This window comes from Panthera pardus, unplaced genomic scaffold (genome assembly GCF_024362965.1).
Source record: "Panthera pardus isolate Hobbes unplaced genomic scaffold, ASM2436296v1 HiC_scaffold_2, whole genome shotgun sequence".
Lineage (NCBI taxonomy): Eukaryota > Metazoa > Chordata > Mammalia > Carnivora > Felidae > Panthera > Panthera pardus.
The window spans coordinates 51400699-51414940 of NW_026526765.1; the positions used below are offsets into that span (position 1 = coordinate 51400699).

General features: G+C 42.1%; 1 protein-coding gene across 6 annotated transcripts; it reads left to right on the forward strand.

The window, feature by feature from the left end:
- Nucleotides 1-227: 227 nt before the first annotated feature.
- On the forward strand, nt 228-7958 carry PTTG1 (PTTG1 regulator of sister chromatid separation, securin). Of its 6 annotated transcripts, none has more exons than XM_019433773.2 (6): nt 228-343; nt 742-842; nt 1216-1400; nt 3033-3126; nt 6895-7053; nt 7814-7958. In XM_019433773.2, the coding sequence occupies exons 2-6, from the start codon at nt 752-754 to the stop codon at nt 7888-7890; spliced, it is 606 nt and encodes a 201-aa protein (XP_019289318.2). In that variant the 5' UTR covers nt 228-343; nt 742-751; the 3' UTR covers nt 7891-7958. The 6 variants fall into 6 exon arrangements, with proteins under 6 accessions (XP_019289318.2, XP_019289322.2, XP_019289323.2 ...); XM_019433777.2 differs by having other exon boundaries at nt 1219-1400; XM_019433778.2 differs by having other exon boundaries at nt 235-343; nt 715-842; nt 1219-1400.
- The last annotated feature ends 6284 nt before the right edge of the window (nt 7959-14242 follow it).

Here is a 14242-nt window from a genome sequence, read left to right on the forward strand (position 1 = left end):
GATAATCATTTACTTATTGGAATCGAAGACCATATTCACTCCCTTTCTATCTCTGTGAGGAGCATGTTAAAAACACCTACAACTAAAGGTGTCAGCAGGTTTGATTTTTTTCTTCCCAGGAAGCAAGCTACTAACTTCCCGGAAAAAGCTTTCCAGGCGGTGCGCGAGGAGCTTAGATTCCTCCCATTGGTTCTTCCTGGAGCCCCACCCACGGTCCCGCCTCCTGGGCGGATGAACCAATAGGGGTGTGAGTTGTGGTTTAAACGCCGGGTCTGGCGCGACCGCGGCAGGCTGTCTTGGAAGAGTTTGGCTGTTGGCTCTTACGTGGGCGAACCGAGTGGTCGTGAGTGTTGGGCGCGCGGGGCCCGCGAGGAAGGAGGTGGGCTGGGCGCTGGAGGTGGGAGGACCTGGGGCTTCCCGGGATCGTCAATAGCGCCCAGTTAGGTTGAGCCGCGGACTGGGACCGCGGACGCAGCCCTCGGCAGTTCGATTCTGATGAGTACTAGGACCTGTGCCAGCCCTAAACCGCCGACTCTTCTGGAACTTAGAGCCTCTGACCCAGGCTTCAGGAGCTAAGAGCTGGATTAAATGCCTGTTGCCTGAAGAACGGGCTTCGCTGTCTCCTTAGTTCTAGTTTTTGAGTGGCGTGCCCAGGGTAGAAAGTTTGGTTTTTGCTACCTACATCATCGCTTCTCTCATCTTCCTAACCCCCAGGGTCTAATATGTATTTCGCACCCGCAGCTGATCCAGAATGGCTACCCTGATCTTTGTTGATAAGGAAAATGGAGAACCGGGCACCCGTGTGGCTCCCAAGGACGGGCAGAAGCTGCGGTCTAAGCCTCGTAAGTAAACGGGCTGCAGTCGGAGTCACCGTTGAGTCCGGAGTCACCGGAATCAATTGTGGGCGTGGCTTGGAGTCGGGAGCAGAGGGGAGGCATCAAGTATTGGGGAATGCTCCTATTGCGATTTGCTTATGTTGGGTTTCTTTTATTTATTTTTAACTCTTTACATGAAAGAGTATCTTAATTAAGTATCTTAAGCGATTATTTAAGAGCGTACAAAACTGAAGTACTGTTAGGCATATGGCCAAGCCACTGTCAAAAATTGGGATTGAGTCTGGGGATGAGAATTAGGCCAAGTTTATACACACAATCAGTCTTCAAGTTGGGCAGGTTTTACTGCCTGAATAATCTTATGGTAAGACTTTCTCTTCAGCAGTCAAAACTTTAGATGGGAGATCTCAGGTTTCAACACCACGTGTAGGCAAAATGTTTGATGCTCAAGCAGCCTTGCCTAAAGTTACCAGAAAGGCTTTGGGAACTGTCAACAGAGCCACCGAAAATTCAGTAAAGAACAATGGACCTCTCAAACAGAAGCAGCCAAACTTCTCTGCCAAAAAGGTAGGTGTTGGCTACAAACTGGTTGTCTAAACACTTTAGCACTTTTGACTCTTAAAATGACTATAGGCACCCTATCTTTCTTGTGAGTAGAAGGAAATATAGGCTACCAAACACTGATTAGCAGGAGGGAATCCTGTTCTCTTTGTGGACTTCCTCTGTGCCTCAAGATTAGAAGTCTCACAAGCAGCTGGTGAATGTTGTTGCCTCACCTGCTCTTAACTAGCGTTGAAGCAGATTGGTTGGTGGTATCTACTTACAGATACAGAAAGTACTGAGAGGGAGGGTACTTTGCAAGAGGTCACATAGCTAATATAATAGCTCATGTGCTGCCACCCTCCTCCCAGTCTCCTAGAGTGAGCACCAGGTACTCTACTTTGCAAACATGTTGACCTTTGTGTGTGTGCATGAGTAGCAGGTCAGTGCATCCCAGACTAAGAAGACTTTGCTGTGAAAGATGACTTCAGCGTGTAGATTAACACTTTATTTGAATAATTGTCTTAATGTATATTAGGAAGAACACTAATAATTTAGATCAAAATAAAACTTGTAATGTGGTTTAGGACAAGATATGTTTTTTATTTTTATTTTTTTTAAATGTTTATTTTTGAGAGAGAAAGAAGGGGAGGGGCACATAGCGAGAGGGAAACCGAGAATCCCAAGCAGGCTCTGTGCTGCCAAGACAGCCTGATGTGGGGCTTGCACCCACGAACCATGAGATCATGACCTGAGCCGAAATCAAGAGTCAGATGATGCTTAACGGACTGAGCCACCCAGGCGCTGCCAAGATGTCTTTTTTAAAAACTAAGTTGAGTAAGAAATGTTAAATTCAAGTATTGCAAGGCTATGACAAAAATAATGAGAATGTGACATAGCACTGAAGTGTGGGAAACCCGACTTTAGAGATTTCCTCTAGGGGTGCCTGGGTGGCTCAGTCGGTTAAGCATCTGACTCTTGGTTTTGGCTCCAGTCATGATCTCGGGGCTTCTTGGGTTCAAGCCCCTCAATGGGCTCTACGCTGGCAGCATGGTTCTCTCTACCCCTCCTTACCCCCGTCTCTCTCTAAATAAATTAAAGAAAATATTTAGTATACACATATGATGTAAGAGTAAATCTTACAATAATACGTAGGTTTCTGCTTTGGCCTATTGTAGACTGGCTACCTGCCCAATTTAGGCTAGAGAATTATCCAGGCTACTCAAGTCCTTGACTGTCTTTTGTTGGCTCTTACTCAGTGTGTATTTCAACTTAATATTAACTAAGCAAATAAATCAGGTGACACAGCCATTACCATCCAAAAATGGCTTCTAGGATTAGTTTCTATTTGGGTGACTCCTGCCCATTTTCTGTGTCAGGTTGAGTGATTGAGTTGATTAGCTCCGAATTAACTCTGTATTCTTGGTAACTTAGGCTGAGAGTTGCTGATACTTAAATAACAGACTAAACTCTTTAGCCGTGCTACTAGAATTGCTTGCTGAATTGTATATTTATGTAATTAATGAGAACTAAGGATTACAGTTGCTTAGAAGTCCGTGTGAAAGTGGTGAAGCAGTCACATGTCTGGAAGACTTATCTCTTGTACTAATCTATTGACAAGGTTTCCACTCTCATTCATATTTTCTTGGGTGGTTTTAGGTAACTGAGAAGACTGTCAAAGCAAAAAGCACTGTTCCAGCCTCGGATGACACCTATCCTGAAATAGAAAAATTCATTCCCTTCAATCCTTTAGGTAGTATTTTTTTTTTTTTTTTTTGTATTACAAAAATGCTTTAGTCTTGAGTTTCTCTTAGAATCCTATTCAGCTCTAATTTGATATGAATAGACCTCTGACCCCAAATTGTAATAAGACTCTCTGAATCTGGTCTTTGCACAAATGTATTTGGTGGTGGATTTCTTTGTAAGGAACCTCTGAGGTCTGAAGGGGAATTGGTGCGAAGGTGTGGAGAACATTGTTCCCGACCTCAAAAACTTCCCACATAAGGGAGATAAGATGTGTTCACTAATAGTGAACAAGTGTAAAATGGACATTATTCCTGGCAAGGGTTTTTGAAAGTGGGTTTTATGTCGAGTTGAACAATGTCTGAAAAAATCCACATAGTCTGTGAAAACGTGTTTCTATTCCTTCAACCTGCTATGTGAATCAAGTATTTTCTGTTACAGAACCACCTTTTCAAGCTTTTCCCATTTGAGGAGAGGCTACTGTATCCAGGCTTTGGGTGCAGTGGTTAACAAAGACAGGTCTCACCCTGAGGGAGCCCATGATTGGGAGGGAAACCCCAAACGAATCCTCTCACTGTCAGTGAGCAAGGAGAAAAACTGGTCCCCTAGGGGGAACTGAACCTCGCCTGGAAGAGTGGGGAAGGTTTCTTTTAGGAAGTGACAGAAGTTGAGTTTTAAAGGCTATCTGGGGATAGCCAGGTGAAGAAGGGGAGGGGCAGGGCAAGAACACAGCACAGAAGTGTGTGCAGAGATCCTGAGGTAGAGCTGAGGACTGGAGGGGTTCTGGGAAATGAAGGCAGAGAGAAGGACAATACGGATGAAACTCGGGAAGGTCACATAGAGCCTTCTACATTTCTGAACTGGAACTTTCGGCCTTTCATCCAAAGGCATTTAGTCATCCTGTACACATCCAGCTTGTCCCTGGCTTTTATATAATACAATTCTGCAGTTAGTGTCCTCGAAATTGTACTGTGAGTTTGTGAGGATAGCTGGAGAGTGGACTTGAAGGATTGCTGAGTCATCTCAAAGGGGAGGTGATTAAGTTTTGATACAATGTAGTGCTTCCATGCTAATGATTACAATTCAGCCATTAAGGAAAATGGTGAGGTAGATTTATGCATATTGATCAAGAAGGAGGACTACAATATGCTGTGTTTGAGGAAAGAGCTACTAAGTTGCCCCCCAAAATAGCATAAATTACTGAACCCACCTGCAGTGGATGAGGATGCCTGCTTCCCCTACAGTCTCTAACGACAAATGTTTAAAAACTCTTAACCTTATCAAAAAGGCAGTGGGTATCTCATGGTTTTAAATTGGGGTGCATGTCCACGTAGTGAGCATATTTGATCATTAGCCTTCTATAGTTTTTTTTAACTTCCTGTTTGTATCTTTGTTTTCCTTTGATAATGACTTTTTCAGCAGCTTTTGTGGTTAAAGGAGATTAGCTTTATTAGGTTGCAGACTTTTTCTTCTGGAGTCTTTTGTCTGTTTATGGTTTCCTTTATAATTCATTGGTTTCAGATTAAGTAGTCACCATCCCGCAGTTCCTTTTTAACTTCTGGGTTTTAGCAGTCTTGGAAAGAGTAGGGTAATTCCTAGTATTTAGGCTTTAGAGAAGTTTCAGACTAGAGAAAATAATGGTTCTCCCCCATCTTTGTTCTTTTGAGGAAATGCTAACCCCCTTGAAAAAAGGAAAGACTCAATATTTAAATTCTAGTTTTGTTACTGTCAAGAAAAATCTGTATTTTTTTAATTAAAATTTTTTAGGGGCACCTGGGTGGCTCAGTTGGTTAAGCATCCGACTCTTGATTTTTGCCTTGGGTTATGATCTCATGGTTTGTCCTGGGATTGAGCCTCCATGGTTAGTCCAGCATGGAATTGGTTTGGGATTCTGTCCCTCCCTCTCCCTCTGCCCCTCCCTCTCCCTCTGCCCCTCCCTCTCCCTCTGCCCCTCCCTCTCCCTCTGCCCCTCCCTCTCCCCCTCCCTCTCCCTCTGCCCCTCCCTCTCCCTCTGCCCCTCCCTCTCCCTCTGCCCCTCCCTCTCCCTCTGCCCCTCCCTCTCCCTCTGCCCCTCCCTCACTCGTGTGTGCTTTCTCTCTCTCTCTCCCCTCTCTTTCAAAATTACTTTAAAATTTTTAATTTTTTTGATCTCCATGCCCAACATAGGGGTCGTACTCATGACCCTGAGATCAAGAATTGCATGCTCTACCAACTGAGCCAGCCAGGTGCCCTAAGAAAATCTTTTTGAAATAATTCTAAGAAGTAAGTAAGACACTTGGATTATAAAGAGTGTTACTTAACACAATGGTTTTCGTCTTTTTTTTTTTCTTTTCTTTTTTTTTTTTTTTTTTTTTTACACGTCTGTGACCACTCTTAAAAGTTAGTGAAGACCCCAAAGACCTTTTCTGTGTTGTTTAAATTTCCTGTATTGGGAATTTACACTGGTTAAAAAAAACCAAACAAACCCTCAAAAAAAAACCCCATTATGTAACTTTTTTTTAAACATTTCTAAAACATCTAGAAGAATGACATGGTTTTGTATATATGTGTGTGTGTGTGTGTGTGTGCATACATACATATATTTTTTTTTTGGTTTTATATTTTTGAAAATTTGGTTAATTTAGCTTAACATAAAACATCTGTATTGTAAGTCTGCATTCAATCCATTGCATCTCTTGTTTTGGTTGAAGTACATGGAAAAAAATTTGGCCTCCTGAAGATATGTAGTTAGGACAGGGAGGAGCATTTTAATAGTCTTTTTAGATAAGTGTGGAGAGTTCTTTCCTACAACACTAACACCTAACAAGTGGCAATTTCTGAATGTATGGTTGAAATGTGTAATCTGAAACCCTGTCAGTGAACATTTTGTACTCCGAAAGTAAAATCCATCGGGCTGTTCTGCATTTAAATGCAAAAATAAAAGATACATTTAATCACGCATTGATCATTTAGAAATGATGATCCACGGGGAAATGTAGATCATCCAAATGTTGAAGTGTTTCATTATGCAATGTCAAATATGCACTCATTAATGTCACCACTGATCTCATTGGAAAAGTGTAATATTAGGAAGTTGTCAAGCTAATGATTACAGATAAGTTTTTCAAAATTCTAGTGTTTTGTTTTTTTTTTTTTTTTCCTTGAAATTGTGTATTTTGTTGTTGGCAACAGATACTGTTTTCCTTGAGGTGATGGACTTCTTTATTCCTCTAAGGAAATGTGCTACAAATACCCAAGTCTAAGCAACTACAGTTTGTCTTTCCATTGTTATTTCAACTAAACAGTGTTTCAGGATAAAGGCCTCTAGTTTAGCTTGAAAACCAAATAATGGCACAAATCTTTTTTCTTTGAGCTCACCGTGGTACTTGAGTATGCAGAAGTGCTTTATGGAGTACTTCTCATTTCATCATACAGAATACTAAAAAGACATGTTCTTAAGGGTCGAGAGCTGACAAAATTAATACTTTTTACTGCATGTGGTAAAGTGATATGTGAAGCTGGCATTTTTTACTGCAAGCCAGTGGTATTGAAGAATATAAGGACTACAAAATACAGTTTATTGCCGCTGCCTTGATTTGTGCTAAGGCACAGCAAGCAATTCCATCCATTACTGCTTTTGTACCATCATTGCAAATGTCAGCACAGTGGAAGAATGTGTTAATGTTATTAACAACCTATTTTGACCTCATGCACCCACTGAAAGGGTCTCAGATCCCCAGGGGTCCACTGACCACCCTGAGAACCACTGCTCTGATAAAGTGCTTTGTCTTTGTGACAGATTTTGAGAGTTTTGACCTGCCTGAAGAGCACCAGATTGCACACCTCCCCTTGAATGGAGTGCCTCTCATGATCCTTGATGAGGAGAGGGAACTTGAAAAGCTGTTACACCTGGGCCCCCCTTCACCTCTGAAGATGCCCTCTCAACCATGGGAGTCTAGTAAGTGAACAAGTGTCCTTCTAGAAGAGCTGCAAATTACTTGTGTCATAATACTTTCATTATCGTGGGGGGCAGAGTTGTATGGAAGGTTAGCCTACAGGTAATTTCCGTCTTTCAAACTTCAGGGATAGGGTTTCAGAGTAATGAAAACTCTCAATTGGTACTGTTTTCAATCTCAAATGCCCAGCCAAAATCAAGTCATTCTGGAATGTAGACAGTCTTAGATACAGAAAACAAGATTAAGTTTAGCCTATGGCTTCTTAGGTTATAACTTGAAGTATAACAAACTTGCTTGGAATGAGAATTCCAAGTTATATCTAAAGCTAATCTAGAACCAAGACCCCTGAGCACAGTAGCATAGAATGACAAAACCTTACGGCCAATGTTTGAGGCCTTGGTTCAAGCTGGTGATTAAAAACCATCAGTATGTTTTCTATTTGTTCTGATGGGATAGCGTATTCTATTTTATAAGTTAGTGATATTGTTGGCTCTTGTGTGGGTCCTTAAAAACAATAGTTTCAGGCATGTCTAAGATTCATTTCCTAATGAAGATTAATTCTGGGATCTTAGCCACATTCAAAGCAGTGTGTGGGTGTGAGAGTGTATGTATGTATGCATGCGTGCAATGTCTAACTGGGGTGGGGTAGGGATTCAATATGCAAAGGGGAAAATAAGATAAAATTGACAACTAATGTGTATGTTGAGATGGACGATGACATAAGGGTTTGCAGATATTGAATAAGAAATTCCTGTTTTCTAGATCTGTTGCAGTCTCCAAGCGTTCTGTCGACCCTGGATGTTGAATTGCCACCTGTTTGCTATGACTTAGATATTTAAATTTCTTAGTACTTAATAGTTTGTATGTTTTGTATTAATAAAGAAATTCTTTAATAGACTCTTCCTAATATTGTAGTTGGTTTTCTGTGGAATTTACTTAAAACAGTATGAAAATTAGTGGAAGTGTTTGATAAGGGTCTGTCATCGGACAACGGAAGTGTATCTGACTTGAAAAGCTTACCTTAAAACCTTTTGGGTTGTTTTAATCGTGAATTTAGCCCCTGCTTCCCTTCAGAAGCTGTTTTCCCTGAAACATACATCCCTAAATGTGTACTTTATTGCCTTTCTGTGGCTATTAACTAGTGACAGTTATTAGATCTCTTAATTAGAAGAGCCACTTCCAGCTCGTTAAATATCTATTGCTAAGCATTCTTTATTGCTGGTTCTGTTTGGTTTCTAATGACTTTAAATCTCAGTATTCAGTAATCAGAATTTGAAAGGCTCTAAATCTTCTGAGATCTTCAATTAGGTGCTTTAAAGATTGCAGCAGATAATTTACGGATGGTAGTATCCACTCTTCACCTGTAGGAAACTCCGTTTAGTTGTTTACACTATATTGTGACCTGGGTGAAGTGTTTATAATAAGCATTATTGTGTTTATGACCCTATTTTTCATTTGAGGACAGTGAAGCTCAGAAGTTCATTGATAGGCTAGAGACATGAAGAGTTATTACTTTGATTTCAAATCTGTGATTGGAATCAAAATATTAGATTACAAACAGTTGCTCATGGATTTTCTTTTTGGGGGGGATGAGAGGGATGATCCCCCCTCCCCAAAAAAAAACAAATGTTGCCCCCATTTAAAATTCCAAAATTTCACATACCTTTTGGTTTTGGAGCTTCTCTTGGAAAAGCAGATTTGGTAATAGTTTGGCCCTTGTTTCCAATACTGAGACTGGCAGCGGAGTGTAGGCTACCTTGCAGGTAGAGTGTGGGCTTTCTGTCCTACAGACCCTTTGCGAGATGGCCTGAAAGGAGAACTCAAGTGTTGCTTCTGTCTCTTCTCTGATCACTTTACTTGCTTGGTCCATGTAGGCAATTAAATTGATCCTTGCTTAATACCAGCCTATATAGGAAGTCTTTCCCCTGAGAGGTCTGTAACATACATAGTCAAGTTAAAATTTGAACCTTTCTTTTCCATCATTGCTGGTATCCTATGCAATTTGCTTGAAACTGAAAACTAGTGGGAGTGTTTAACAAAGGTCTGTAATCTGATAATAGTTTATTTGATTGAAAAAGTTACCTTAAAACCCTTCGGTTTGTTTTAACAATTTATTTTAGAAGCTGCCACTTTTCCCTGAAACATACACCTCTCAGCATGTGCTTTATTGTCTTCGTTATTAGGAAGCAAACCAGGAAGTGGCAAGATAGGCATGAAATACCAGGAACACATATAGACACTGATGCTGAATTTAAAACTTTTACCTTTTAGGGGCGCCTGGGTGGCTCAGTCAGTTAAGCATCTGGCTTTGGCTCAGGTTGTGATCTCACAGCCTTTGGGTTTGAGCCCCGTGTTGGGCTCTGTGCTGACAGCTCAGAACCTGGAGCCTGCTTTGTATTCTGCTTTTCTCTCTCTGGCTCTCTCTGATCCTCCCCCTGCTCAAGCTCTGTCTGTCTCAAATATAAACAAATATTAAAAAAAAATTAAACCTATGATTAAAACTTTTATCTTTTAAATATAATTGAATCAGTCTGACTCGAATTAGAGACATGTTTTTAATTTAATTTTTTAATTTTTTTTCTTAATTTTTAAAATGTTTGTTTTTGAGAAAGCACAAGTTGGGGAGGGGCAGAGAGAGAGGAAGACACAGAATCTGAAGCAGGCTCCAGACTGTGAACTGTCAGCACAGAGGCCGATGATGAGCTCAAACCCATGAACTGCGAGATCTTGACCTGAGCCGAAGTTGGACACTTAACCAACTGAGCCCCCCAGGTGCTCCTAAGAAGACTTTTAAAAGAACATAAAATAGGGCTACTAGGACACATGGCTTTAAGGAAGAGTATTGGATCTAGCATCCTCAGATATAGCAGGGCCATGTGAAAAGCAGAGCATGATTGAGTGGTTTTCATACTCCACAATAAACTCAGAAACTTTGGGAAAGGATCTCTTGTGGTGGAGTGAGCAAAGGACTGAGAGCGTGGCAGCTAGTCAGTCCTTTACTAGCTAGTTAACTGTCCTTGGTCAGACTGAACATGGAGTAATCTCTCTTCATCTGCTGTCCATCAGAATACAAAGCACTTAATGTTGGTTGAAACTTGAACTATAAACAGATACTTCTTCGTTAATATAATTTTTATTTTGTGGGGATTGTTGCTGTTTTGTATACAGTTTCCTAAATATAAGGTGTTTGGCTTTATTACTTGAAAAGGCTTGGGGTGCCTAGGTGGCTCAGTTCATTTAGTGTCCATCTTCTGCTCAGGTCATGATGTCATTGTTCATGGGTTTGAGCCCTGCGTTGGGCTCGGTGCTGACAGCTCAGAGCCTGGAGCCTGCTTTGGATTCTGTGTCTCCCTCTCTCTGCCCCTCCCCCACTCATGCTCTGTCTCTATCTCTCAAAAATGAATAAATGTTAAAAAAATTAAAAAAGGCTTATGAGAAGCCCTGTTTGCAATTCCAGTCTGTCCAACCGATGATGCTCTAAGATTAAAGTTCGTTATTTTCAAGTTAGACAGTTGTACCACACTGGATCTTAAAGGTGCTCTGATCTACATAAGGTTCACCCATACCTAGCATACTCTTCTACTGGCATTTTTCAGGTTTCAAGTTCCAATTAACCTTCAATAGGAACACAAAGCTTTTTAAATATATTAATGTTCATATTGTCTATCATACTAATTCTGAGCAACATTATCAAGTCACAGAAGGGTTGGTACAACCATGGAAATTCCCAAGTTGACTTTGTTCTTGCCATTACTTTAACCAATCATTTACTCAGGCCCTTTTGTGCTAGGGACCAAGGCTGTGATGGTTAAGTAACACGTTGCCCTTGCCCTCAGGGGCTTGTGGTCCAGTGGGGGAGAATGGCATGAAATGCCATCATGATATAGGAAGATGAATGTAGGGGCAGGAAGAACCAGTTGCTAGTGAGTGCTTGCCAGCCCAGTTTAGGGAAGGGCAGGGAAGGCTTCCTGAGGAGGAACATGTGGATGAACACTTGATGGAAGAGAAGTGTTCTGGGCTGAGGGACCAGCTTTTGCAAGTGCCAGGAGGCAAGAGAACACAGCCTATTAGATGAACCCCCCCCCCCCCTTTTTTTCCCCCTTTTTCTACTTGAGATTTGGGCAAGGAGCATAGTTGGTAACAAAAGAGTCTGGAGAGTTAAGCTAGGGCCACGTGGCTTTGTAAACTATGGAAGGGGGTGTAGCGTCTGTCCTAGGGGTGTTGGGTGCCATGAAAAAGTTTTAAAGAGGGAAGGGACAGGGCCAGCTTTGTGTTTCGGAACTTCACTCTGGAGGCGGGGAGACCAATTTTGGAGTCTGCCGTAGATGATGAAATGGCCTTGAAGAAGTGATGGCATAGAACAGTAAGGCTTCAAGAGGAATTGGCATTGACAGGGTGGCAAATGGTGGAGAGAAGGCACAGGAAAGCATCAACAATGCATGGGGATACCCCTCACATGAGGGTGCTCAGATGTGTTCACAAAGATGTTTATTGCTGCTTAGTTTATAATAGGTAAATATGATACAGACGGTACATTGGGATGAAATGTATTCATTAAAAAGGAACTATGTATGTGGACGTGGAGAGATAACCATGGAACTTTTTCAGTACCCCAAGTGGTTATATTTAGGATGACTTTTTATTTTTTTATTTTGAGAGAGCGTGTGCTTATGCATAGCGGGGAAGGGGCAGAGAGAGAGACACACAGATGCAGGGCTTGATCCCACAAATCATGAGTTCATGACCTGGACTGAAATCAAGAGCTGGATGTCTGACCGACTGAGCTACTCTGATGCCTGGGATCCCTTTTATTTAAATATGTTTGAGACAGAAAACATAGTGATAAGGAGTAAAAAGTGAGATCCTGGCTCAGCAACTTTGTTTGCAACCTTGAGCATGTCATTTAATCTCCCTGAACTTCTGTTTTTTCTTCATTCATGAGACCCATGATAGAATTTATCTTGAAAGGTTGTTAGGAGTACATGAGCTAATGCACGAACACTCAAAATGGGCTTGACCTCTTAATTACTATTCCTGTTAGGTTTATTTGTGAGTGTAAAAATATCCATAAAGCTATCCATTCATTCCTTACCAGAGTTAATCTTGCATGTGTCTATGGAAGACTAGCATTTTTATAGTTTAAACTTATAAACTTATAAACTTATAGTTTTATAGTTTAAACTTATAAAAATTTATATATTAATAGGATTATACCACCTAAAGAGAAAATGTGGGGTGCCTGGGTGGCTCAGTTGCTTGGGCATCTGACTGGCTCAGGTCATGATCTCACTGTTCATTTGAGCCCCACATTGGGCTCACTGCTGTCAGTGTAGAGCCTGCTTAGGGTCCTATGTCCCCCACTCTCTGCCCTTCATTGACTCACGCTTTCTTGCTCTCAAAAATAAATACTTAAAAAAAAGAAAAAAAGTGCTATTTTCTCTGGAGGCTGGAGAGGTTGAGGTAATACTTTTTTTTTTTTTTTTTTAAAGAAAAATATCTATTGTTCCATTTGTCTTTATAATGGTGAAATGAATCCCTATCTTCTTCCCCACAGGCTTCATTGTGGGGTTGGGTGCATCAGGTTTGAGCCTTACCTAGAGCCCCTAAGGTTCTGGGAAGCCTGAACACCCAGTTTGTGACTTGGGTTGGGCTGGTGGAGCTGATTTTTTTTTTTTTTTTTAATTTTTTTTTCAACGTTTTTTATTTATTTTTGGGACAGAGAGAGACAGAGCATGAACGGGGGAGGGGCAGAGAGAGAGGGAGACACAGAATCGGAAACAGGCTCCAGGCTCCGAGCCATCAGCCCAGAGCCTGACGCGGGGCTCGAACTCACGGACCGCGAGATCGTGACCTGGCTGAAGTCGGACGCTTAACCGACTGCGCCACCCAGGCGCCCCTGGTGGAGCTGATTTTGAAACAGCCTGAAAGGAGGCTGGGGTGGGATGTGATGCTTTGGCATGGGAGCCTTTAGAGAGCTGAAGATCATTCCTGGGGAAAATGACCCAGTGGGGTCAGTGGGCATCTGTACGGGTTCAGGATCAACCAACTTTGTGTGTTGACCTGGGCATGCAGCGTTGCCTGGCAGGTTTACATAATCTCCATTCTTCCTTTGTGAGTCTGCTGTATTCCTACTGCTCTGCTCTTTAAACTTATCTGTTTCTGCTTCCACCCCTGTCTCTCAAGTGCTGAACCTCCCCCCTTGTAGAGCATGTGGGAGCCCACAGTCAGGAATGTCCTCTTCTTGCTGCCGTTTGTTCTACAAGCCACCTGCATCTTGCAACAGAGGTGTTCGCCCTGTCATCCCTTGACATCTGCCCTGGGTCACCTCCCCTCTTTGGTTATCTCCCCCCCCCCCCCTTCTCGCATGTGTTCGCTTTTTGGTGGGGCCTCCAGACTCTATAGTCTTCCTTCTGTACCTAAAGACCCTTCTTCGTTGCCACATCTTTCTTCAATGTCTGACCCTAAGGGCTCAATCTTGGCCTCTCTTCTTCACAAACTCTGTGTGATCTTCTGTATTCCCGTGGTTTGAAATCCCACCTCTGTGCTGCATTGGTATCTCTAACCCAGGTCTCTCCCCTGAACTCTCTCTAGTTGCTTACTAGATCTCAAATCTGATATGTCTAAACTGGAGCTCTAGTTTTCTCCCTCTGTGATCTGTCCCTTGCTGGCCTTCTTTACCTCAATAAATGGCGTGTTTACTCCTGTTACAAACCCGGGAGCTGTCTTTGTTACTTCCTTCTCTTCCCACATCCATCCCCACAGCCAGCCTGAGGTTTCTGCTTCTAGTTTACATTCCTAGTTCATTTCTTTCCACCCCTTAAATGCAAACTATGATTTCTTTTTTTTTTTCAATATGTGAAATTTATTGTCAAATTGGTTTCCATACAACACCCAGTGCTCATCCCAAAAGGTGCCCTCCTCAATACCCATCACCCACCCTCCTCTCCCTCCCACCCCCCATCAACCCAAACTATGATTTCTTGTGATGACCACAGCCCTCTAACTGGCCATTCTGCTTCTGCTCACGCCCCTTCTTACCTGTTCTCCACCATTGCCAGAGTGATGTTTTAAATGCAACTATAATCGTTCCTCACTTAAAACCTTTTAGTAGGTTCTCACTGTACATTGGGGGACATGTGAACTCGCCTCCTTGGCCTGTGAGGCTTTGCATGATCTGGGCCCCTCCCGGTG

Bases quoted from the DNA above. Each gene is read 5' to 3' on its own strand.
- PTTG1 (XM_019433773.2), top strand. From the start codon at position 752: ATGGCTACCCTGATCTTTGTTGATAAGGAAAATGGAGAACCGGGCACC. The intron at 3,127-6,894 runs GTAGTATTTTTT...TCTTTGTGACAG, and splicing joins CATTCCCTTCAATCCTTTAG to ATTTTGAGAGTTTTGACCTG. The intron at 7,054-7,813 runs GTAAGTGAACAA...CCTGTTTTCTAG, and splicing joins CTCTCAACCATGGGAGTCTA to ATCTGTTGCAGTCTCCAAGC.